General features: G+C 48.2%; 2 protein-coding genes across 5 annotated transcripts in view; both read left to right on the forward strand.

Annotated features, from left to right (window-relative positions):
• Asic1 (acid sensing ion channel subunit 1) overlaps window positions 1-7,044 on the forward strand; it is a 28,468-nt gene extending 21,424 nt beyond the window's left edge. For 2 of the 4 annotated variants that reach the window (XM_090325567.1, XM_090325543.1), the window contains 9 exons: window positions 1,059-1,209; window positions 1,839-1,966; window positions 2,440-2,590; window positions 2,804-2,860; window positions 3,289-3,442; window positions 4,111-4,202; window positions 4,610-4,689; window positions 4,765-4,869; window positions 4,989-7,044. In XM_090325567.1, coding sequence (XP_090181693.1) covers window positions 1,059-1,209; window positions 1,839-1,966; window positions 2,440-2,590; window positions 2,804-2,860; window positions 3,289-3,442; window positions 4,111-4,202; window positions 4,610-4,689; window positions 4,765-4,869; window positions 4,989-5,093 — 1,023 coding nt within the window. In that variant the 3' untranslated portion in view covers window positions 5,094-7,044. Of the gene's footprint in view, window positions 1-1,058; window positions 1,210-1,838; window positions 1,967-2,436; window positions 2,591-2,803; window positions 2,861-3,264; window positions 3,443-4,110; window positions 4,203-4,609; window positions 4,690-4,764; window positions 4,870-4,988 lie in introns of all 4 variants that reach the window. The other 2 variants (XM_090325560.1, XM_090325552.1) reach the window with 2 other exon arrangements.
• Window positions 7,045-8,517: 1,473 nt separating this feature from the next.
• Smarcd1 (SWI/SNF related BAF chromatin remodeling complex subunit D1) lies at window positions 8,518-24,102 on the forward strand. Its single transcript, XM_090325573.1, has 13 exons — window positions 8,518-8,825; window positions 9,461-9,648; window positions 9,936-9,978; window positions 10,074-10,196; window positions 10,984-11,106; window positions 12,394-12,510; window positions 13,742-13,843; window positions 14,110-14,271; window positions 14,351-14,448; window positions 18,246-18,381; window positions 20,820-20,942; window positions 22,156-22,257; window positions 22,393-24,102. Exons 1-13 carry the CDS (start codon window positions 8,649-8,651, stop codon window positions 22,444-22,446), a joined length of 1,548 nt encoding a protein of 515 aa, XP_090181699.1. The 5' UTR covers window positions 8,518-8,648; the 3' UTR covers window positions 22,447-24,102.
• The last annotated feature ends 1,761 nt before the right edge of the window (window positions 24,103-25,863 follow it).

Below are 25,863 nucleotides of genomic sequence, written 5' to 3' on the forward strand. Positions count from 1 at the left end.
AACTCAGGGTCTTAAGCTCTCCTTTGGGCTTTTTCACTCAAGGCTGGCACACTACCATTTGGCCACACTTTTAGCTTTTTGGTGATTAATTGAAGATAAGAGTTTCATGGACTTTTCTGTCTAGCTTGGCTTCAAATTCCTCAGAACTCAGCCTCTGAGTAGCTAGGATTATAGGCTGAAACCACTAGCACTTGACCCAAAAAGCTTTGAGGGGCTTAGGTTTGTGGATAAGGTCATGAGAACAGGAGTTCTAGTGGTTAGGGGAAATGCTGAAGAGAAGCACCATCTCAGAAGTCAGGCATAGAATCTTGGTAGTGGAGGTGCTCATGTAAGAATCTTGGCAAGGAAAAGACTGACACTTCAACCAGGCACCAGTGTCTAAAATCTTAGCTACTAAGAAGACTGAGCTCTGAGGAACAGGGTTTGAAGCCAGCCCAGAGAAAAAAAGTCCATGAGACTCTTAACTTCAGTTAATCACCAAAACCACTAGGAATGGTTCCATTGGTAGGGTGCTAGACTTGAACAAAAAAGCTCAAGGTCACACACACACACACACACACACACACACACACACACACAAACACATTGCCACTTGATTATCTGATTGAAAAGACTTTAATAGACTATTTACAGAGCTGTATGCAGGATTAAGGAAGCCAGTTGGGGGGAGAGCTAACAATAGTGGGAAGTTGCTACCACTCCTACCATTCCTCCTCATGTATATAGCCATAGAAATCCCAAGCCACAACCAGCCTCACCCATAGGCATGAGACAGGGACGTCTCTTTCTCCTCCTGCCTTTTGATCCCTTTACTTGTGGTTCCTATTGGCCAACCTCACCCAGAAGCCATCTGAGAGGCAAAGGGGCTCAGGCCATGTACCCCAGGAAGGCTGGCTTTCCAGGGAACAAAAGGACAGAGAACAGAGAATGAGCTTCCCAGGGAGAATCATCCCTGGAGAGTAGTGTGATTCCAGCACTGGAAGGAGCTGAGGAGAATCTCTAGGGAGGGTACAGGGTGCTGGAAAAACTCTCAGGCTTTCTACTGTGCTCTTCCCCAGGTCTTCACGAGGTATGGAAAGTGCTATACCTTCAACTCTGGCCGAGATGGGCGGCCTCGGCTGAAGACCATGAAAGGTGGGACAGGCAACGGGCTGGAGATCATGCTGGACATCCAGCAGGACGAGTACCTGCCTGTGTGGGGGGAGACTGGTACGTCACCCTGCTCAGCTCCCCTCCTTGTTTCTGGCTCCCACTTTGACTAGGGCTTCTGGGACCTGATACAGGGATCCTTCTCTTGTCCTTTCCTCCCAGGATTTCACCATCTCTATCTGAATCTACCTGACTTCCACACTCACATTTCCCTGACTCCCCCCTCCTTTTCCTGTCTCAGTTACTCTCCAAGGTAACCAGCCATCCTCTTCCATCAGCAGCCGCCACTCACTCTATAAATAACTCCCTCTCTTCTTGGGCTGCCTGCTTGTCTTGGTCTCAGGGGGCCAAGGGGGCAGAGAGGGGGGAGGAGGGGCAGGGAAGAAAGGAGAAAGGGAGGAGAAATGGAGCGAGTATCTGATATGGTGATGCTCTGGGAGAATTTGAAATCTGAAGACATAGAAGATATCAGGTAAGGAAAGAGGTGTGTTGGATGCAGAGGTCACTGAAGCAGCATGGAGCTGGTAACCCCAAGAGACTGGGGAGTAGGTTAGGACCCCAGAAATAACCTCCCACTAAGTCCTACTGCTTACTCCTGGCAAAGGTAATATGCCCGCCCCCTCCACCTTGTCCCCAGCTCTGAAGGAGATCAGGAGCTCTCCCAACCCACATACCCTTCATTCCCACAGATGAGACGTCCTTCGAAGCAGGCATCAAAGTGCAGATCCACAGTCAAGATGAACCTCCTTTCATCGACCAGCTGGGCTTTGGCGTTGCCCCAGGCTTTCAAACCTTTGTGTCCTGCCAGGAACAGCGGGTGAGAGGGTGGAAGGCTGCCCCTGGGGTGGGGTGTTGAGGGGTTCAAGATAAAGTGGTAGAAGTCAAGCATTGATGGCTCACACCTAGCTACTCAGAAGGCTGAGATCTGAGGATCATGGTTTAAAGCCAGCCCAGAAAGGAAAGTCTGTGAGACTTTCATCTCCAATTAAATACCAGATAAACTTGGATGTGGGACTGTGACTCAAGTCACAGAGGGCTAGCTTTGAATAACAAAATTCAGGGACAGCACCCAGGCAAGGAAGGAAGGAAAGAGAGAGTGGTAGGGGGTTGATAACAGGAGGAACAGGATGCCCAGCAACACGAATGGCCCACATGCTCTGAGACTTTCAGAGGCCAAGGAGGGCGAGGCAGTAGGGCTCCCAAATTCTGCATCTTGTCAGAGAGGTCCATCAAGGTGACTTGGGGGGAAGAAGTCCCCACACTTCCCCAGCTCCCCGGCTCTCCCAGCAGCTCATCTACCTGCCCCCGCCCTGGGGCACCTGCAAAGCTGTTACCATGGACTCGGATTTCTTCGACTCCTACAGCATCACCGCCTGCCGCATCGACTGTGAGACTCGGTACCTGGTGGAGAACTGCAACTGCCGCATGGTGCACATGCCAGGTCAGGCCTGCAGGCTCCGAGGCCCCGATGGGGCTCCTGCCCCTTCCACGCCCGCTTCCCACCCGTCACCCTCCCATGTCCACTCTTTACCTCTCTCACCATTGCGTGACCTTGATCTATGCCTGTGCCCACAGGGAGGGGTGGAAGGAAGGGTGGACTCTGCCATTGTAACCCCTTTAAACTCCATCCTGCAACCACTGACTTCTCCTCTAGGGGATGCCCCCTACTGCACTCCAGAGCAATACAAAGAGTGTGCAGATCCTGCCCTGGGTGAGTCCTGCCTCCTCCCCACACCACACACACACACACACACACACACACACGAGTCTCAGAGCAAGCTCCTGAGGCTCAGTCTAGACCGCTCAGCTCATCCACACACGAGTCTGAGTTGAATGCTGAGAATAGCATTTTCAGAGGTTCCTATGGAAAATGAACTGGGGTCACCTGGGAGGGGCTTTCGGTCTCTTTCCTAAGTGACTCAGGTGCCTGACCCTCAAGGATCCTAAGGGGATGAATGACACACAAGTGTAATGTATACTTAGGAGAGATGGGGTGGGCAGGAGGCCAAGGGAAATGGCAGGTCAGGAAGATAGAAGTGGGCTCAGGGGCCCTTGAGGGGCCGGGCCAGAAGGTTTCTGTTAAGAGTTGGTGGCAGAAGGATATCACTCAACCAGCGCCTGTCACCTGGCTGGGCACAGACTTCCTGGTGGAAAAGGACCAAGAATACTGCGTGTGTGAAATGCCCTGCAACCTGACCCGCTACAGCAAGGAGCTGTCCATGGTCAAGATCCCAAGCAAAGCCTCCGCCAAGTACCTTGCCAAGAAGTTCAACAAGTCTGAGCAGTACATAGGGTAAGGGCTCCGCTGGGCCCGGCGAGGTCCTTGGAAAGGGGCAGTGGAGGACATGAGTGGGCTGTCATGGGGGCTCAGCAGGCAAGAGAAAGTTGAGATAAACCCAGGAAAGAGGCAGCTAAAGTGAGCAGTGTGAGGTGTGTACAGAGAAAACAATCAGGCCAGAACAAGCAATGGAAGGACTGTCCTTCTCTCTGTCCTCTCTCCCCACTTTGCACTGTCCCCACCCACGTGCTGTATTTAGGATCTCCTCCCTCTGCCAGTATGAAAGTAGCTTCTCCTTTATGCCATTTCCTCCTCAGAACTCTAGAAGACACTTGTCCATCTGTAGCTCATTTAGAGTAGACCTGGGGCTTGAACTCAGCCTGGGTGCAGTCCCTGGGCTTTTGTGCCTACCACTCAGGGCACATCTCCACTTCTGAAGTTGCTTGTGTGGCTAATTGGAGATAGTCTCATAGGCTTTCCTCCCCAGGCTGGCTTCAAACACCCATCTTCAGATCTCAGCCTCCAGAGAAGCTAGGCTTACGAGTATGACTCACCAGTGCCTGCTTGTATCTCATTTTATGGGTATGGAAACAGGTTCGGAGAGGCAAACTTGCTCTGGCCACCTGGCTAGTAAGGGGCAGAGATATGACTTGAACCTAGGTCTCCTCCCTACCCCGGTACAGGGAGAACATTCTGGTGCTGGACATTTTCTTTGAAGTCCTCAACTATGAGACCATTGAGCAGAAGAAAGCCTATGAGATTGCAGGGCTCCTGGGTGAGCTTCTGATGTCACTTGCTGTGGGCACGGTGTGGGTCCCCACAATCCAAACCAGGGCACTCATTCTGCCCCTTCCCAAGGGGTCTTTCCCCCCAACCCTGTGGTGTGGCATGCAGTGGGGGGAGGGGAGGGGCAAAGAGGAATGCCTAGCTGCCCCTTGGACAGGAGGAAAGGGTGTAAGTGGAGACTGAGAATTTGGGGGTATTTTATAAACAGTCCTTTTCCCTAAATAACACCTTTTTCATCTTGACAAAGTAGAAAAGTGTCAAAAAGCATAGAGAAGCAAAGAGAAATGCTGCTTTTGCTATCCCTCCTAAGAAGGCTGTCAATCCCTTTGTGAATCTGGCTGGCCTGCCCCAGTCTCCTGAGCCCCCTCTCCTGCCTGCCACCCCCCACTTCCACAGGTGATATTGGGGGCCAGATGGGGCTATTCATCGGAGCCAGTATCCTCACTGTGCTGGAGCTCTTTGACTATGCCTATGAGGTAAAGGGGGGTGTGGGGTGGGGGGCTGAAGAGGAGCAGGGTTCCAGTCCACCCACTGGCCCCACTCCCTCTTAGGTAATTAAGCACAAGCTGTGCAGAAGAGGCAAGTGCCAGAAGGAGGCCAAGAGGAACAGCGCAGACAAAGGCGTGGCCCTCAGCCTGGATGACGTCAAAAGACACGTAAGGGACCAGTGCCAGGGGCCACCCTGCAGCCAGCCCCCCCTCCCAGAGCCACCTTCTCTCCTTTGGCTCCCTGCATCCTCCTCCTAACCAGTCCCCGTTCTGTGCCCTTCCCCTAGAACCCCTGCGAGAGCCTCCGGGGCCATCCTGCCGGGATGACGTATGCTGCCAACATCCTACCTCACCATCCGGCCCGAGGCACGTTTGAGGACTTTACCTGCTGAGTCCTGCAGGCCACCGTACCAAAGGCCTAGATGGGGAGGGCAAGGAGAGCAGAGGGGCCCTGACTGCCCCCCACATCTGCCCTGAGGACTCACCCACACTCCTGGGCAGCCCTTTTCCTCTTCCTCTGGGTGAGGAAGGAGTCTTGACCTTAGAAGACCTCTCCCCGCCTCTGTCTCATTCTTTTTATTTTAACAAAACTAAACTAATCTGAAAAAGAGAGAAGCGGGGCAAAGGAGCTCAGGCTGCCTCTCCCTGCCCCATGCTGCCACCCCTAGCTCTCAGCCTGAGTTCTGTCTGTCATCCGAGTGTCCACCTACATTCTGCTGCCACCTGTCACCAAAGCCCCCTCCCAGTGAGGGGTAGAGGGGGTCCCTGGGGTCTGGAATTTGGCCCCAAACCAGAGAATGTACCTTGAGGGGGGGAGGGCTAGTGAGGGGGCTTCCCCAGCCTTAAGAGACCCTCTCAGCCCAGTGACTTCCCCTGACACCCCTCAAGCCCATCTCCAGGCAGAAAAATAAATCTCCAGTCCCACTCCCTCCCACTATGTGAAGTTTCTGCGGGGAGGGGAGGGGTCAGGAATCCCCTGAAGAAGTGAAGAGAACAAGATGTGGCTCCGGTGCTGTAGGCCACATCCTAGGTCCCTACAAGCTCTCCTCCAGTCCAAAGCTGCTGGAGAGACTTCCCAAGAGGCAGCCTTCCCCTGTATCCCATAAAAGACCTGGCTGGTTAGCTTCCAGCTCAGGGAGAGGGGCACTGGTGCCTGACCTCACTGGCTCCCTCCCAGAAGGCCCTCCCAGAGGGTCACATCCATAAATTTTCTTATGGAACACTCCCAAGTCTTCTCCAATTTCATTTGCTTCTTTCGACAACCTCATCTGCATTTTCTATTTCTATATGATAGACTCTATATTGCTATATCTCTGTATATACTTTCCTCTAACCCTGTCTGTCTCCATCCTTTTGTCTCAGAAAACCATCCTTCCTCTCCCATCATCCCCTCCCCCAAAAAACAGTTCCCTCTTCTGTGTTTCTCCCTCTGTCCCTGGTCTCTGAATGCCTTCACCTGTATAAACAGTTGGACTCTCCCCTGGTGTCTGTACTGTGTACACACATCCCTCTGAGAAGCACAAGGAGACGACACACGCATTGTAACCTTCGCACTGTCTTGGTGGCGACATAAAGGAAGCTGTGAATCACAAGCTCTGCCTCTTTCTGACCTCACCCTCTCCCCTCAATCCCAGGTACCCTCTGCCCTCCCTGCAGCCTTAACATTCCCTTCCCCTGCTCCACCTATCCCAATGTCCTTTGCCTGGTTGACAGTGGTCTCCTCAAGAAAGGGGTGCTACAGAGGTAGCCCCACCTAGGGAATAGAGTGTTATGCTAGACACTAAGTCAAGAGACAGAAGGGAACTGGGGATTGGTGACTCCCGCAGCTAGGGCAGTGGGTGCCCACAAGCAGAAGTTGAGGCCTGCAGTGGATGGCCTTTCCCTCCTTCTGGGTTCCCAGCCTCCCTTCCTCACCTGATGTCCAACCAAGCCCACAACACATACTTTCTGGTGAGGCAGGGTTTGATCATGGGAGGAAAGAGGCAAGACCTAGAGGAGAGTTGAAAATTTGCTGTTCTGTTCCTCCCTACAAGTGAGGGATTGGGCCTGCCCTAACCCCGCTACCAGGCACTCCTCACAAGCCAGAGCCCTAACCCTTTTCCAGGCCTTCTCTGTCCAGCTGTCTCTTGGTCTACACTCTGTAGAACAGCCTGGCCTGTGGGCAGTTCATCTGCACAGGCCCGGAGCTAGAGAGTGAGACTAGAGGATCTTTTGGAACTTCTTGATTTCCAAAAGTTCCTTAGGAAACAGCCTTCCCAGAGGGAAGAAAGAGCAAGGCCAAAAGTGTGCACTAGATTGGGGTCAGTAGCAGGGCCCTGGGTGACGCATGCCTCTGGTCTAATAAACTGGGTTTCAACCATCTCCTCTCCAGTGTTGTTCTTGCTATTTGATGAGTTTGTGGGTATTCCTACTAAAGCTGAGCTTGGCTTAAGGCTACACTATCAAAGAAGGAGAAAGATTTGAGCAGGAAGACACTGGAATATCTCCTGATATGGGACAAGCTGATTGATCAACATACCAGGAATGGCTTGAAACACTGGGCAGGGAAAGAGGGAAGTGATCAAACGTAATATATTTCCCAAAGATAAGTCTCAGCCCAGAAGTGGCAAGGTCAAAATTCCAGGTAAACGGGAATCTAAAAACTGGAAGCAGAGGCTGGGAATGTCACTTAGTGGTAGAGTGTGTGCCTAGTATGCATGAAGCCCTGGGTTCGATTCCTCAGTACAACATAAATAAAAAAAGGTTGAAAGCGGTGCTGTGACTCAAGTGGTAGAGTGCTTGCCTTGAGCAAAAGAAGCTCAAGAGACAGTGCCCAGGCCCTGAGTTTAAGCCCCAAGACTGGCAAAAATAAAAATAAAAAAATCTAGAAGCAGGATAGGTTTACAAAGGCAAGAAAGGAAATTGGTTGACGTTCCCACAAGAGGAAGTCACGGAGACAAATATTCGTGGAATGGGTCCTGGACTACCAATAAGAAGACTGGAATCGAGGACGATCTACCATTTGCTAACTTGAAGGTTCATCCATTTACCTCCTTTGAATCCAGCTTTTCCATTTGTAAAATACAATAAACAGACTTATTCAGGCCTAGCTACTCAGGAAGCTGCGATCTAAGGATCGCAGCCAGCCCAGGCGAGAAAATCCATGAAACTTTTATTTCCAATTAACCACCAAAAAGCTGAAAATGGGGCTGGGAATGTGGCTTAGTGGTGGAGTGTTTGCCTAGCATGCATGAAACCCTGGGTTCAATGCCCCAGTCCCACATAAGCAGAATAAGCTGGAAGTGGTGCTGTGGTTCAAGTGGTAGAGCACCAGCCTCGACCAAAATTAGCTCAGGGACAGTGCCCAGGCCCTGAGTTCAAGACCCAGGACTGGCAAAAAAAAAAAAATGCTGAAAGTGGAGCTGGGGCTCAAGTGGTAGAAAGCAAGTCTTGAGCTAAAAAGCTAAGAGATAGCGCCCAGGCTGAGTGCCAGCCCCAGGAGACAGGCACACACACTGCGATAAGCAGTATGTTTCCCCTCTTCGGCCACCTTCAGGGAAGGCAGCAAGGGAATGAATGAAGGGAAAAGCAATCAGAGAGCTTTGGAAAGGTAAATGCTCAGATGCAAGGTGAAGCTGTCCCTCCCAGCCCCCCTCTCCATCAGACGGCTCGCGTGAGGGGCTTGAGCGGCTATGCTCCTCCTGACCGCCCGGGGGCGCCCGTTCCCGCGGCCTCTCTATCCCCGAGCTCGTCTCGATGGTGCTCCCTCCCGGACCATGAAGGCGGGAGAGGGAGGGATCAGCACGCCTTTCCCGCTAGGCGCCTCCTCTAGCCCGTCGTCTCGTTACTCCTGAGCCTCCCGTGCCGGCCCGCCCGCCGGGCCCTCAAACAGGCAGACGCTCGGGGGGCGCGCGGGGGGGAGTTCCGGTTCCGGTTCTTTGTGCAGCTGCCTCGGCGGCTCCGGGAAGATGGCGGCCCGGGCGGGTTTCCAGTCTGTGGCACCGAGCGGCGGGGCCGGAGCCTCAGGAGGGGCGGGCGCGGCAGCTGCTCTGGGCCCGGGCGGAACTCCCGGGCCTCCCGTGAGAATGGGTCCGGCGCCAGGTCAAGGGCTGTACCGTTCCCCGATGCCCGGGGCGGCCTATCCGGTGAGTGGGGCAGGATGGGGCAGGAGGAGGGGCGCGCGAGCCGGGGGCGGGGCCGAGCCGAGCCTGGGAGTGACGGGGATGGGGGAGGAGCAGGAGGGGCTCCCCTGAAAGGGGCTCTGGTCCTGGATTTGGGGGTGGGGCAGGCGGTTAGCATCCTTCCCCGCTCCCCCCGCCACCTGCTTCCACTAGCATTGTTTCAGCGGGGAGTCGGTGTAGAATCGTGGAAGTGAAGTGGGGTTTAGGATAGCCTTGAAAGAGCAAAGGGACATGGGCTCAGAGGAAAGTAGCTGCAAATTGAGGTCAGCTTCAAAAGAGATAGAAGCCAGCAGAGTAGTTGGAGGACTAGACGGATGTCTGATGAGTCGGATTGAAGAGAGAACTTGAGTATAATCTAGCTGTCTAATAGCTTTTGAGTCCTATAGATTGGAACTAGGGCAGAGAATGGTCCAGTTACCTGTACTTTTAAAAAGCAGAGGTCTCAGGGTTGTCATTGTCTCTTGTCATTATCCTCTACCCTACCCACCAGCTTTGTTCTATTCAAAGAATTCAGGCTCCCACCCTCCACTTCTCCCGTTCTTGATGTGGTTAGTTAGCAGGGGAAGCTATTATGTCTCTTGGTCCTTTCCTCTCTATAGAGACCAGGTATGCTGCCAGGCAGCCGTATGACACCTCAGGGACCTTCCATGGGACCTCCTGGCTATGGGGGAAATCCTTCAGTCCGACCTGGCCTGGCTCAGTCAGGAATGGACCAGTCCCGAAAGAGACCTGCGCCTCAGCAGATCCAGCAGGTCCAGCAGCAGGCAGTCCAAAATCGAAACCACAAGTAAGATGACCTGGGTGGGAGAAGGGAGGGGAGACAGGGAGGCCTGTGAAGATACAGGTTATGGGAGAAGTGATGACAGTATATCAACAGGTGATGCTTCAGGGACTCACCATTGAGAATGCCTGGTAGTGGTGGTGTTAATGATGATGGGGTAGGGGATGGGGGGTCTTTGATTTAAGAAGAAGTTTTGCAGGCCCTCATTTTACAATAAGTGGAAGTGATGACAGCTAATTTTCGTGTTTTGACTCATTCTATCCCAACCTGATAACAGTATTTATTCTGAACAGTGCAAAGAAAAAGAAGATGGCTGACAAAATTCTACCTCAAAGGGTAAGTCCAATTTCTAGGTCTTCTTGAAGGTGTGGTAAATTTGAGAATAGAGATGGTCAGCACTAGATCCCAATCACATCTTTTCTGTTCTTAAGATTCGTGAACTGGTACCAGAATCCCAAGCCTATATGGACCTCTTGGCTTTTGAGAGGAAACTGGACCAGACTATCATGAGGAAACGGCTAGATATCCAGGAGGCCTTGAAACGTCCTATCAAGGTAATGCAGGAAAATACTAGGCAGATAGCCAAAGGAGAAAAACTTCACCAGGCTTAGGATGAAAAATCTTGGCATTTAAGTCTCGTTGCTCTGGCCAGGCACTGGTGGCTCATACCTGTAATCCTATCCTCTAAGGAGGCTGAGATCTGAGGATTGCCGTTCAAAGCCAGCCCAGGCAGGAAAGTCCATGAGACTCCTATCTCCAGTTAGCCACCAGACAGTGGTAGAGCACCGTTCTTGAGATAAAATTTCAGGGCCAGCACAAAGGCCCTGAGTTCAAGCTCCATGGCAGATTAAAAAAAGCAGGACAGGGGTTGGGAGTTTGGCCTAGTGGTAGAGTGCTTGCCTAGCATGCATGAAGACCCAGGTTCAATTCCTCGGTACCACATACATAGCAAAAAGCCAGAAGTGGTGCTGTGGCTCCAGTGGTAGAGCTCTAGCCTTGAGAAAATACAGGGAGAGTACTCAGGCCCTGAGCTAATGCCCAGGAATGGCAAAAAAAAAAAAAAGCAGGACAGAACAGCAAGGTGGGTGGGGGTTGATGTCTCTTGAACCAGAAATATACCCTGTCCGTGTTTTTACAATGACAGCTTTGCTGCCTTGGGAACCTGGTACTGTGCATGACTTTGTCCACCTGGAATCCCAGTATTCATCTAAATGGAATTTTCATTCACCCAAGGGACAGCAAACCAGTCTATTAGGAGTAACTTGGGGGTTTGGGGAGACTCTTGTCTTCAGCATCAAACCACTGACACCTCACTCTCAATCCTGTTTTTGCTTTCTTCAGCAAAAACGGAAGCTTCGTATTTTCATTTCTAACACTTTCAATCCGGCAAAGTCAGATGCTGAGGATGGGGAAGGGACCGTGGCTTCCTGGGAGCTTCGGGTAGAAGGACGGCTCTTGGAGGATGTGAGTTCAAGATCTACAGTGGTCGTGATTGATGTGCAGGGTGGGAGCTGCTGGGACTGAGCAGTGTGGTCTAATCTGCAGGAAGTCTTACTGGTTTTTACAGCCCCTGCTGGGAGCATCAGGGGGGACACTGTTCTCTGCACAGAAAGACAATGGTCCTTTATATCTATTCCCATAGCTTGGCCCCCACTCGTATCAAAAACCTTATTGTCTTGGGATCTGACTTGTTATTTACCTTAGTCCTGGTCCTGCTGGCCATTCAATTTAGCAGCATTCGTAGATACTTAGTTAGGTGGTATTTGGGGGTTGGTTGGTTTTGTGTGCTTTAGTTTTTAAGTCCTTAAATCCTTGATTCCCATTGTGGCATTTTCAGCTTTCACTGAAGATGCCCCACAGTTTTAAGTCAGGTAGATTTCTCTGCCAAGATCTTTGTTACTTCATAGGGAAGGTTAATAGACAAGTGATAGCCCCCAAATTAACTACCCCATCGGCTTCTTGGGGAAGCTTACCTTTCTTTCCTTCCTTTGCACTCTATTTTTAGCTGCTTGCAGGCAAGCTGATTTGAATACATTTTTGCAGGAGAACTAGGAATCTTAGAGCCTCCATCTCCTCTATATAGGTCTAGTCCATCTGCTGATTATGTCATTCTGTCCAAATAAAGCTGTTTTTGTTCTGGCTGGTTACTGCCTATGATTCATTTCCCCTCTACAGTCAGACTTTCTCTGTTCTGATGTGCTTTATGCGCAACAGTTTGGCTTAACTTGCCTCATTGCCCCTAGGGAAATGAGATGGATAAGTGACTTTGTCCTTTTAGACTACTTCTTTGGGGTTCTATTGATATCATGACTAGGGTTTTGGAGGTGGGGGAAAGGTTATTTTGTTTTTTGTTTTTTTCTGGTACCAAGTTTTAACTTAAGGCCTTGAGCTCCTGCTTGGCTTTTTCACTAACAGCTGGTGCTCTACAACTTGAGCCATGCCTCCAGTGCAGCATTTTCCTGGTTAATTGTAAATAAAGCCTCTCAAGACTTTTCTGCTTGAGCTGGCTTTGAATCTTAGTCCTCATATCTCAGCCTCCTGAGTAGCTAGGATATACAAGTGTGAGCCACTAGTGCTTGATAGATGCCTATTCTGCCATCTCCTAAGAGATGGAAGACATTCTGGATTCCCTGCTCGCGCCCCCCCCCCACACACATACACACACTGTTATTGGGGGTGTTTTTAATAGAGCTTTATCCTGGCAAACTTTTTTGGCCTTTTCTAACATGATCTTTCCTATCTCTCTTCTAGTCAGCCTTGTCCAAATATGATGCCACCAAACAAAAGAGGAAGTTTTCTTCCTTTTTTAAGTCCTTGGTGATCGAATTAGACAAAGACCTGTATGGACCAGACAACCATCTGGTAGAAGTGAGTAGTTATGCCTTGTAGGCTCTGACTCTGATTGGAGGATGATGAACTTGGGAGCCAAACTAACACCTAAGGAGAGGGCAAGATAAAAAAATAAAAGTTATCCTAGGTATACAGGTCCACCATTGCAGTTTGTACCTCAACCTCCAGATGGCACTAGCTGTGTTTACTTTGGACCTGAGAATTCTTGGAATCTTATTTGACATACCTTTTTAATTTATTATCCTTGCTATTGCCCCTACTTTCAAGGAATGTTCTAATGAAGGCCTCTTGTACATATCAGGCCATCTCTGAATCTTATTAATAAGGATGAGTTGTAGTTTCCCACGTATCATTCATACTGTTTTCTGATAGTAGTTGCTGTAATTAAAGGGGTTGATTAAGAGTACTTGCTTAGGTTACTTTCATAAATTTGGGTCTTAGATTCAATTCCAGATTATCAATATTCCTTTATTGTAATGCCTGATCGTGCAGTGTTTTAAAAACCATGTTAGCACCAGTATTATTTGGGATTCAGGCCCAAAATAACAGTCCTGTGCTCCATGTAAACTTAACTTGCTCCTTTCTTTGCCAGTGTAGCCACAGCCCCTTAACCTCAACCACTAAGAGACATGGGAAGGTCTTTACCATCTAATAAGGGAAGTAAGTCATAGACTCAATAGAAATTTGTAAATATATTTAATTTAATTTTATAGTAGTTTAGTAGCAATAAATGTGGACTGGAAAGACACACCAAAGCTCAAATTGCAGATACACCACTTATTGGTATTTGACCTAGGCAAGTTACTTCATTCTTCTAAGCACTAGTTTTTCATCTGTAAAATAGGTATAATCAGGCCTATCTTGAATGGATATTTGGGAATTAAATGATGACCTGGTAAATGTCATAGCTTACTCTTGTATGTGTGCAGTAAATAATAATAACTATGCAATAAATAATAGCTATATTATGTTTCTGTCCTCATATGTATTATCCATTTTGTGAGCAAAAGTTTCGCAGGAAATTCAGGCTAATTTAAATAATGATCCTCAACACTGAGAATTAAAAGAGTTGTCGACTTATATACAGACAGTCCCAAAACCATAGGCAGATTTTCAGTGTGTCTTACACTATTGCTCTTCTTCAGTAACCCCAGTAACCAAAGTTGAATGTTCAGTCATTACAGAAGCTCTTCCCTCCCACCCCAGCTCTTCCTCTGGGAGAGCCCCGCTGACATCTTCCTCTCTGTAGTGGCACAGGACCGCCACTACCCAGGAGACTGATGGCTTCCAGGTGAAGCGGCCAGGAGATGTGAATGTACGGTGTACTGTCCTACTGATGCTGGATTACCAGGTATTCTGTAGAGGTGTGAGGGGGTCTACCATTCACAGCCACGTCTCAGTAAATAGTTCAACCTGTAAGGGCTTCAGTCTAGTTGTGAATAACTTGCCACTTGAGTCCATGGATAATTCTTACTTTACTATTTTCCCGTCCCTAAGAAAACGCGGTATTAATGTTTGCTGATATTAATGTTGAATGTATAGTCTCAGTGAGCACACCACGATGCTCACCAGTACAGCTTACTGGCTTCATTTCCTATATGCTTTGGTTCTGTGCAGCCTCCCCAGTTTAAATTAGACCCTCGCCTGGCTCGACTCCTGGGCATCCATACCCAGACTCGTCCAGTGATCATCCAAGCACTCTGGCAGTATATCAAGACTCATAAGCTCCAGGACCCTCATGAACGAGAATTTGTCATCTGTGACAAGTACCTCCAACAGGTACATAAGGACTCTTCCTTTTCCTGGCATCTATAAAAGCACTAACTATACTCAAAATACCTAATTCTCTTTCCCATAGATCTTTGAATCTCAGCGTATGAAGTTTTCAGAGATCCCTCAACGGCTCCATGCCTTGCTTATGCCACCAGAACCCATCATCATTAACCATGTCATCAGGTAAGCTCAAGTATGGGAGCCTAGGTACTGGAACTGGCTTGTAATGACTCACAAAGTTGGCTATTAACAGGGATTTTGAAGGCAGTTTGTGTAACATGGCTATTACTAAAATTACACTAAAAAATGAGAGTGATAAAGCTGGGTGCCAGTGGTTCAAACTTGTAATTCCGGCTACTCAGGAGCCTGAGATCTGCGTATAACCATTTGAAGCACAGACAGAAAAGTCTGTGAGACTCATATCTCTAATGAATTACTCAGAAAAAGCCGGAAGGGATGCGTGGCTCAAGTGGTAGAGTGCTAACCTAGTACAGAAAGAGGCTCTTGTAGCATTCAGGCCCTGAGTTCAAGCCCCAGATAGGCAAAAAATAAATACTCAAAACTTCACTTTTTTTTTTTTAAACCGCATTTACTAGGGCCTGGAGTTTAGCCTAGTGGTGGAGTGCTTGCCTAGTGTGCACAAAGACTGGAGTTCGATTCCTCGGTACCACATATAAAAAAGCTGGAAGTGGAGCTGAGGCTCAAGTGGTAGAGCTCTAGCCTTGAGAAATTCCAAGGACAGTGCTCAAGCCCAGGACTGGCAAAACAAACAAACAAACAAAAAACGCATTTACTGATATCTGCATTGTAGGAGTACTGCTGTAAATGAGGTGGTGTTGGACAACTCATCCTCATTCTGTGCCCAATGACAATGTTGATAGCTGGAAATCAGCAAACACTGACCATTAGGGCTCCACTGTTCTCTTGGAGTATCAGTTAAGGCTTTACCAACTTATCAATGTGGGAGGAGTCAGCAGCTGTCTTATCCCTTATCAGTACTGGGATTTGAACTTAAGGCCTTGGGCTTTCTAGAAAGACACTCATACATAACTGGTTATTTTTGAGATAGGCTGGCAGCAAACCAGGGTTCACAGATTGGGGTTCCTGAAATAGGGGGCAAGGACTAGGAAGAAATAGAAGAGAGACAGACACACCGGGTCCAGGATGTCCGCAGTCCAGGTAAAGACTGCCGCGTTTATTTTTCACTCCCGCTTCTTCCCTCCTCCAGACCCAGGCAACCTCCAGGTGTTACATTCATATGGTAAATCTCAGGTCATTTACATAGAATAAGGCCAGAAAACAATAAGACAATAAAGCCATTGTCTGATGCAAGTCAAGGTACAGTTTGATTCCACTCTGGCTCCCAACAGGCAGTTAGCTTGGCAATTAACTCAGCCTAGCCTAAACCACAATCCTTCTTAACTGAGATGGCAGATACAGGCTACTACAGCCAGCTTCTTCCATTGAGATGGAGTCTTGTAAACATTTTGCCCTGTTGTCTTGGAAGTATAGTTCTCTCATATCTACCTCCCAGATAGTTAAAATGAACAGTCATGCACTAGTGTGTCCTGCTATTGGCTGAGAATCTCACAAACTTTTTGCCAAGACTGACTTCAAACCATAGTCTTCCCAATCTCAGCCTCCTGCTTAGCTAAGATTATAGGCATAAACTCCTGCAGTCAGCTTTTGTGGCATATGTTGTGTGTATGTGAATGCACCACAACTAAGGCTTGAACAGGCTTCAAGGGAGAATTCTCAGACATCAGTCTTTTTTCCCTTTTTTTGGTGCAAGTCCTGGAACATCAAGTTAGAGCCTGGGCACTGTCTCTGAGGTATGTTTTGTTTTGCTCGTGGCTAGTGCTCTACTCCTGGCCACATCACAGCTCCATTCCATTCTGCCCCACCTTTTTTTTTTTTTTTTTTTTGGTTGATCATGGGGCTTAAACTTTCCCTGAGCTTTTGTGCTCAAGGCTAGTGCTGTATCATTTAGAGCCACAGCACTACTTTCAGTTTTCTGTTAATTAGCAGGAGGTGAGAGTCTCATAGAATTTCCTGGCTGGGCTGGCTTCAAATCACAGTCCCTAGATCTCAGCCTTCTGAATAGCTGTGATTACAAGCACAAGCCACCAGTGCCTGGCTCATTTGGGTTTTATTTGTTTATTTGATGGTTAATTGGAGGTATAAGTGTCGTGCTTTTCTGCCCAGGCTGGTTTTGAACCATGATCTTCAGATTTCAGTCTCCTGAGTAGTTAGGATTACAGATGTAAGCTGCCAGTGCGCCTCTCTCTCTCTCTCTCTCTCTCTCTCTCTCTCTCTCTCTCTCTCTCTCTCTCTCTCCTCTCTCCCTCTCTCCCTCTCTCTCTCTCTCTCTCTCTCTCTCTCTCTCCCTCTCTCCCTCTCTCCCTCTCTCCCTCTCTCCCTCTCTCCCTCTCTCCCTCTCTCCCTCTCTCCCTCTCCCTCTCTCCCTCTCTCCCTCTCTCCCTCTCCCTCTCCTCTCTGTGTGGTGTGTGTGTGTGTGTGTCCTGAGTCTTGAACTCAGGGCCTGGATACTATCCTTAAGCTTTTGTTGCTCAAGGTCACTACTCCACCACTTGAGCCACAGCTCCACTTCTGACTTCTTTTTGTTAATTGGAAATAAGTGACTGACCAACTTTTCCTTTCCAGGATGACTTCGAACAATAATTTTCAGATCTCAGCCTCCTGACTAGTTAAGATTATAGGCATCAACCACTGGTACCTGGCTTTGTCTTGGTTTTGAGGTAGTTTTATTTTAAAGTTTGTGTGGTAGTAGTTTGCTCCTGAGATTAAAAGAGCTTTCCATTGGACACTTTCTTGTGCTATTTGAATTTTTACCATTCATTGTTTAAAAAAAAAAAAACTTTATTGAGGTAAAATTTGTATGTGATAATTTGTTCCCATCCTGAGCACATTAAAGTGTTGTTTGAAGGTTTTAGTGACTGTATATAATGCATAGCTTCTATTGCAGTGAAGGTACAGAGTATTTGTGTTGCATCTGAGAGTCGTTGAGCCCTTCTTCAGTCAAAGGAGCCTTTCTCCTTTATCATCGGGCCATGTTTCTTTTTCTTCTGTCAGTCATAGGGCTTGGACTCTGTGGCTGGGCACTGGTCTCAGAGCTCTTCTGTTCCAGGCTAATGCCCTACCCCAAGGCCTGGGCGTTATTCCTGAACTCTTCAGCTCAAGGCTAAGGCTGTACCCCTTGAGCTACAGCCCCACTTCTCCTTTTCTAGTGATTAATTGAAGATAAGAGTCTCTTGGTCATTAGTGCCTGGGCTGGCTTTGAACCGTGATCCTGAGATCTCAGTCTCCTGAGTAGCTAGGATTACAGGTATGAGCCACCACAACTGGCTCCTAAGCTTCTTTTGCTTAAGACTAGCACTCTACCACTCTGAGCCATAGCTTCACTTCTTTTTTTTTTTTTTTTTTAAATAATTAGAGGGCCAGGAGTTTGGCCTAGTGGTAGAGTGCTTGCCTAGCATGCACAAAGACCCGGGTTCAATTCCTCAGTACCATATATATAGAAAAAAAGCCAGAAGTGGTGCTGTGGCTCAAGTGGTAGAGCTCTAGCCTTGAGAAAGCTCAAGGACAGTGTCCAGGCCCTGAGCTCAAGGCCTAGCACTGGCAACAACAACAACAATAATAATAATAATAATAATAATAATAATAATAATAATTAGGGGCTGGGAGTTTGGCCTAGTGGTTAAAGTGCTTGCCTAGCATGCACGAAGACCCAGGTTTGATTCCTCGGTACCACATAAATAGAAAATAATAATAATAATAATAATAATAATAATTAATTGGAGATAATAGTCTTACAGACTTTCCTACCTTGGCTGGTTTTGAATCTTCTGTGTAGCTAGGATTTATAGACATGAGCCACTAGCACCTGGATGGGTGCTTTTCACTTTGTAATTAAACCTTAGGCCAAGCTTATCATCTGATTCCTTTGCTCTCTGTCCCAGTGTTGACCCAAATGACCAGAAAAAGACAGCTTGCTATGATATTGATGTGGAAGTAGATGATACCTTGAAGACCCAGATGAATTCTTTTCTGCTGTCCACTGCCAGCCAACAGGAGATTGCTACTCTAGACAACAAGGTAGGGTTCTCTGGGTTTGTGGGTTTTTGGGGTTTTTTTTTGCCAGTCCTGGAGCTTGAACTCAGGGCCTAGGCACTGTTCTTGAGCTTTCTCAAAGTAGCACTCTACCACTTGAGCCACAGTACCACTTCCAACTTTTTTTGTGTATGCCATACTGAGGAATCAAATGCAGGACTTCGTATATGCTAGGCAACCACTTTACCACTAAACCAATGTTCCAGGCCAGGGATTTGAGTTTTATCAATCCCCACCTCCCCACCTCTCCCCATCCCCATCACAGCTGTGCTTAGTTTTTTGTTTTTTTGTGTTTTTTTTTTTGCCAGTCATGGGCTTGGGCTCAGGGCCTGAGCCCTGTCCTTGGGCTTTCTCAAGGCTCTGGCTATGTATGTGGTACCGAGGAATCAAACCTGGGTCTTCATGCATGCTAGGCAAGCACTCTACCACTAGGCCAAACTCCCAACCCTGGGCTTACCTTTTAATTTCTGGTTTTAATTCAAAGTATATTGTCACTCTGTGTATATCAGGAAGTACATTTCAGTTTGGTGGAAACCAGACTCATGAGAGTTCTTATTCAGACCATAGTATTTTAATAGCATTGAACCTCAGCTTCTCATCTGTAAAAGAGAGACATAATACCTGGTCTGAGGATGATACAAAGCAGTATGTTTAAAGACACAAGACTGTGTCTAGCACTGTCTAGCCAGTAGTTCATCACCCCCACCACTGTTATCACTGCCATCATCATTACCTGTAGGCAAATCCAGAAGTGCTCTGCAGACACAAAGACAGGGAGAATAGATAACTAAATCTTCACTGGAAAAATGAGAGCTAATAAAAAGTAACAAATGCCAGGGGCATGGAGACAAAGAACATTACAGAAGATGGAAGAGGAGATGTCAAAGCCCAGAGTCAGAGAGCCTGGTGTGTTGGAGAAGTACAAGCCATTGATGTGCTAGATCCAGCGCAAGGTGGCGAGGGATGTGCTTTTTTTGGAAAGGAAGCTGTCTGGGGAAGCAGGAAGCTAATAATAGAGGTTTGGTTTAGTTTGGTTTGGGTTTCGTGAGTTTATTTATTTTGGTCAGTCATCCCTGTCACCCATGTCAAGATGCCGTCCCTGTCTTGCTGATTGAATTAGGGTACCTGATGGCTTCACCAGGAGGCACTGATGCTGTTTATGTCTAGACTAATGGTTAGTAGGAAGGTGGACAGTGAGTTGTAAGTATGACTGGCTTACAAGCAAGAAACTTAATTAGGAGGCTGGCATAGTAACCCATGTGAGATTTGTTGAAGCCGGACAGAAGGTAAAAATGAGCAGTAGAGAAGATTTGTCTACCATTTGAATGAGTTTGAGGGGGAAAGAGGCACAATGGTAACCCCAAGCTTTTGGCCTGGGTAATTATTCACATCTACTAAAATTGGGGAGAAGAAGAAGAAGAAACAGCATTAGGGCAGGATACCAGTGGTTTACATTTGTAATCCTAGCTGCTCAGGAGGCTGAGAACAGAGGATCAGAATTTGAAGCCAACTGGGCAGTCCAGGAGAATGTCTCCAGTTAATCACAAAAAAAGCCAGAAGTGGGGCTGGGAATGTAGTTTAGTGGTAGAGTGCTTGCCTAGCATGCATGAAGCCCTGGGTTCAATTTCTTTGAATCACATAAACAGAAAAGGCAGGAAGTGGTGCTGTGGCTCAAGTGGTACACTGTTAACCTTGAATAAAAAGACCCCAGGGATTGTGCCTGGGCCCAGAGTTCAAGTCCCAGTATTTGCAGGGGGAGGGGGAGGGGAGGGAGGAAGCTTTAAGGAAAAGACATTGAATTTAGTTTCAGAACTGCAGACTTTAAGGTGTTTTGAGATGTTAAGGAACCATTTGTATTAGCTGGAGTTTAGAAAATGGACAACAGATTGGGGATCTGTGGCCCTGTCAGTAGTTGTGGATTAAATGTTTACTTGTAGTAGACATTGAAGAAACTAAAAGATAACTTTTTTCATATGGAATGGACAGAGACAGAAATGAATACCCATTGGCTGCTGAAAGAGGGCAGAGCTGAGGAGCCCTGAACAGCTCTCCAGCTCTGGGCAGCAGCAGCCCAGAACCAAAGTTAGAAGAAGTACACAGTATGTCACCAGCACTGTCTGCCTTTTTTCTTTTGGTGCCAGTCCTGGGGCTTGAACTTGGGGCCTGAGTGCTATCCCTGAGCTTTTATGCTCAAGGCTAATGCTCTACCACTTGAGCAACAGCTCCACTTCTGATTTTATGGGAGGTTAATTGGAGATAAGAGTCTCATAGACTTTATGCCTGGACTGGCTTCAAACTGTGATCCTCAGGTCTCCACCTCCTGAATAGCTAGGATTACATGAATGAGCCATCAGCACTAGATTTGTCTGCCATTTTCAGCTTCATGTTTAGCTTAATGGTATGAGGTTCCTTATTCCTTTTAGATCCATGAGACTATAGAAACTATCAACCAGCTGAAGACCCAGCGGGAGTTCATGCTGAGCTTTGCCAGAGACCCTCAGGGTTTCATCAATGACTGGCTTCAGTCCCAGTGCCGGGATCTCAAGGTAAAGAACTCTGCTTTGTAGAAGAGCTGTGGGGTGGGACGGGTAAGGGACTAGGTTTTTTTTTTTTTTTTTTTTTTTTTTTAAACACATGTCAGGGTTCATTTTGCAGTTAAGAATGGAAGTAAAGGGGCCGGGAGTTTGGCCTAGTGGTAGAGTGCTCGCCTAGCATGCACGAACACCCGGGTTCAATTCCTCGGTACCACATACATAGAAAAAAAGCCAGAAATGGTGCTGAGGCTCAAGTGGTAGAGCTCTAGCCTTGAGAAAGTCCAAGGACAGGGTTCATGCCCTGAGCTCAAGTCCAGGACAGGCAAAAAAAAAAAAAAAGAAAAAAGAATGGAAGTAAAGGTGAAACCATCAAGCATGGAGTTAGTGCTTGTCCGGGGCTGTCATTAAAGCCCCATGTTGTCTCAGGATATAGAAAAGAAGACCTGATCTTTGCTCTCAAAGCAAAAAGCATTCTGTTTGGAAACAAGTAGTAAAGTATATGACTATCCGAATTGTCGGGAACCAACAAGATAATTAAGAGGAAAAGAAGGGAGATTAGTTAGTGTAAAATCACTGGGGCAGGCTTCATGGAAAGTCTGGGATCTGAAGATATTTCCCAGAGAGAAGTATTCTGTAAATTCAGGCAAGGGCACCAAGACCTGTAGTATGGCTCCAGTTCCTGCCTAGCCTGCGGTTGCTGGAACTGAGCAGAGGCACACAGGAGAAGGAGTGCCCGAGAGGACCCTGCACAGTCTAGGCTTGGCTTTGAGTGTGGTATTTTTGTTGCAGAAAACTAACACTAACTAGGTGGCTGTTTCATAGTTAAAGAGACTGGAAGCCTAAAGTCAAGGTGGCAGGAGGGCTGGTTCCTTCTGAGAGCTTTGAGGGAGAATTAGTTCCAGGCCACTCTGCTGGTAACCTGAGGCATTCCTTGGCTTGTGCTGGCATTCTCCATGTGTCTTCACACTGTGTTGCTTCTTCTATATGTGTCTGTCTCTGTGTCCAAATTTCCCCTCTTTATAAGGATACCTGTCATATTGATTAGGGCCTACCCTGACCTCATCTTAACTTGATCATCTGCAGAGGCTCTATTCCCAAGTAAGGGCACGTTATACAGGTACTGGGGGATTAGGAGTTCAGCATCTTTTCGGGGGGTATAATTCAACCAATAACAGGTCTGAAGGCAAGAAATGAGTGTTCTTCCCCTGGCCCCCTTCTCCCTCAGACCATGACTGATGTAGTGGGGAACCCTGAGGAGGAGCGCCGTGCTGAGTTCTACTTCCAGCCCTGGGCTCAGGAGGCTGTGTGCCGATACTTCTACTCCAAGGTAGGGGCAGTGTCTGGGGCACCCTGGGGAGATTGACAGAAGGTGAGGGGTCAGCATGCCTGATGGGGATCAGTGGTATTAGATGCCAACTTCTGCTCTTCTCATGTCCCACTTCCTCATCTGTTTTCTCCTCAGGTACAGCAGAGACGACAAGAATTAGAGCAAGCCTTGGGAATCCGGAATACCTAGGGCTTCTACAGCCCTGATTTGTCTGCACCATTTATTTAGGCCCTGTGCTGTGTGCCTCCTAGCACCTGCCTTTGCTCGGGGCCTTCCCGGGGATGCTGTTGGTTCAAGGAAACCCCAGAATGAAGAGGGTCTTACACTTATGTCTCACAAGACACCTATTATCCTCTTCTCCCACCCCATCCCTTCCCATCCTCCCAGCTCCCTTTTGCCCCACAAAGTTTCCATGTGCCTCTACCCTCCCTGGTCTACATAGGACCTCTAGATAGTGATAGAGACCCTGTAGTAGTAATCAATGCTCTGGAATGGGGCTAAAGCCAGGTGGTCTTCAAAGACCAGCTGCATGGATCCTGCCCTTCAGAAACCCAGGAGTTGGGAGCTGTACCCCTCCTCCGAGACTCAGGCCTGGGGCCGCTCTATAAGCTAGTTGATCTTGGCCCTCCTTATAACAATTCAGTTTCCTTCCTTTCCTCCATGGGTTTGGAGAAAACTCTCCCTTCACTTATTGCTCTCTAGCACTAAGGGAACCCTGGCTCTTGGGCTTATTTGAGCCCCAGGTTAGTCCCCACCCTCTGGGCTGGCCTACTGTCAGTACCATTTGGCTCCTTTCAGCAGGAGTCCATGTCAGTATTGGAGTTTGTTCTTGAACTGTTGCTCCCTCCTCCACACTTCTGTAGCTGCCCTTTGTAGAATGTCCTCACATCTACCCTAACCCACAGCATTTGGGTGAGGATCTTGCCTTTCCCTCTCCAAGCCCCAGGACTCTAACCTGGGCAACTGTCATTGCCAGCAGAGGCTGGTCGTTCCTGCTGTTGCTCTGAGGAGTGACTCCTCCATTCACTCCACCCTGCCCGCTCCCTAATGGAGACACAGGCCTAGAATCAAACGGGTAAAGCCCTGGGCCATCCCTGTCTTCCTGTCCCTTGTCTGCCCAGTTGATACCCACTGGTGACTTCTAGGGCACTGAGGAGTGAAAGCGCCCAGGGCTAGAGAATAGGTGAGATGGGTTTGTGACTCTCCCCTTCCCTTCCTCGCAGGTTGTGACTCCCCTGTCCCTGCCCTCAAAGCTTCAGACCCCTCAGGTAGCAGCAGGACCTTATGATCCTGGCCTCTTGGAACAAAGATGGCTTTGCATCTTTCCAGGAGAGACTCAGAATCTTCCAGGTTGTAACATCCCCCCCACCTCCCCTTCTCCCGTTAGCATATCCCAGGCTCGCAGACAATATAGCAGGGTGGGAGACAGCTGGGCACAGAGGGGGATTCCGTTCAGCATGGGCTGTGAACCCACAGAACTGACAAAGCCCCTGCTTCCCCACCCCTCCTCAGGCTCCTGCGAGCACATGCCCTGCCCTCATCCCTGCGTGGTCTGTACTGCAAACTGCAGTTTCCCCGTCCCCCCTCTTCCTGCCATATTCCCTCTCCTCCCTCAAAAGGTTCTCCCCACAGTGACACTGGACAGCCTGGGGCAGCCAGGCCTGGCCTAGCTCCTAGCTGGAACCACAAGGAGGAAGCTCAGCACTCCTCCAGTGTCCCTGTTGATGATAACTGTTTTTATTAACTGAATTATTGTGTTTTTTTTTTCATGGACCAAAATTTTTTTTGTACTGTCCCCCTTACTGATGTCACCCAGTTTTAATAAAAGGATCTTCTGAAGGGCGAGTCCCCTACCTCCTGTGGGAGGCTCCTCCCAGCTCTTCCAGCACTGTCAGCTCTGCTCCTGGTGGCAGGTAACTGGAACAGTGCTTACTGAAAACTTGTTGTATGCCAGCCATGGTAGCAGGTGCTGGGGACTCCAAAGAAATGAGTTTTCTCCCCTGGGGACTCTGATAACCTCTGGGTCCAGGCTGCGTGCTACTTGAGTTTGTTGGACCTCTCCACTGGGTCTTGAGTTCTCAGCTCCCCTCCATCAGGTATGGACGAGTTGGTGACACTGCTCTTGCTGGCTGGAGTGAGCTGTCCTTTTGCCTCTTGTGATCCCTTGGGCTTGAGGAACCAGATTCTTTTCTAGAGCTCCACTTCTTTCCCAGGTTCCCATCTAGCTAGGACTAAAGCCTGGACAATAGCAGACATTTGTGTTTCAAGGAATTTTATGCTCTTTGAGGTTCCACTCAAATTCTGAGTAAGATGTCACATTTCAGAGTTGTCTTTTAAAACCAGGAGCTTATGCTGAGCATGGGTGGCTCACACCTGTCATCCTAGCTACTCTGGAATCTGAGATCTGAGGTTTGCAGTTCAAAGCCAGCCCAGGTACAAAAGTCCATGAGACTCTTATCTCTAATTAATCACCAGAAAAGGCACTGTGACTCAAAGTGGTAAAGAGCTCTTCAGCTCAAAGACAACACCCAGGTCCACAGTTCAAGCCCCACAACTAACCAAAAAAAAGCTTGTTAAGTAGTTCACTTGGTATTAGCCTAGGCTAGCCTTGAACTAGAGATCCTCCCACCTCTGCCTCTTGAGTGCTTGACCACTCTTGGTTAGCTCTTAAGGCCAATGTGTAAGGACTGTATTATTCACATACATACATACATAGAAGCCCTTCTGGATACTGAATGTGCACCCCTGTAACTAGCTACTTAAGCTGTGAGGTGGTGGATTGAGATTCAGTGCCAACCAGGGCAGAAAGTCGAAACTCCCATCTCCAAAATAATCGAGATAAAGCTAGGCTAGGAGGCGTGGCTCAAATGATGAGTCCCAGCAGAACAAGTGCAAGGCCCTGAGTTCAAAACTTGATAACGAGGATGCCCCTTGGCAGGTTGGAAGCCTAATCAAGAGTGGTTATTAGCAAAAGCCTGCTGCATTTCTACCTGTTGCCACCTGGTGGCTCACTGCTTTCCTCTGTCCTTATTCAGTGAGGTTATAGCACAGAACCAGGGAGTACATAATAAATACAGCCACATTCCAAAGTCATAGTTAAAAAGTAAGCCTTTTCCTCCATGGATGGGAGCTCTCCAGCACTGCTACACTGCCTGTCCAGCACTAGGGGGTTTCTCGTGCGTGAACAGGGAGAGCAGGGTATGTGGGATACCTTAGGAAACAAATTCATTTCAAGGACACCAAAATGTCATCTGTTTTTCACCTAGGCTAGTTACATGTGTAATTCATGGTTGATGAATCATTTAATTTTTTCAGTCTGCACCTTTTGGGAAAAGAGCTCAAGTGGTACTACTGAGAAGAGAAACACCCTGTTTTTCCTCTAATACAGTTTCCAACTCCACACTAGCTGAAAGGATTGGAGGAAGCAGGCAAAAACAAGGGATTATTTCATGAAGAAATGTTCCTTGTTTGAGGCTCCTATCATACATGCTAGGGACAAGAACATCTTTTCTCTTCCACCCCCCGTAATCAGTTCCCAGCTGGCAGCCTGGCACTGGTGTCTTCCTCTTGGTGCCAGTGTAATAAGGGAGTGAGCAGTCTGTGGGA

The sequence above is a fragment of the Megascapheus bottae genome, chromosome 2 (assembly GCF_031878675.1).
Source record: "Megascapheus bottae isolate mThoBot1 chromosome 2, mThoBot2.hap1, whole genome shotgun sequence".
NCBI classification, from domain to species: Eukaryota; Metazoa; Chordata; class Mammalia; order Rodentia; family Geomyidae; genus Megascapheus; species Megascapheus bottae.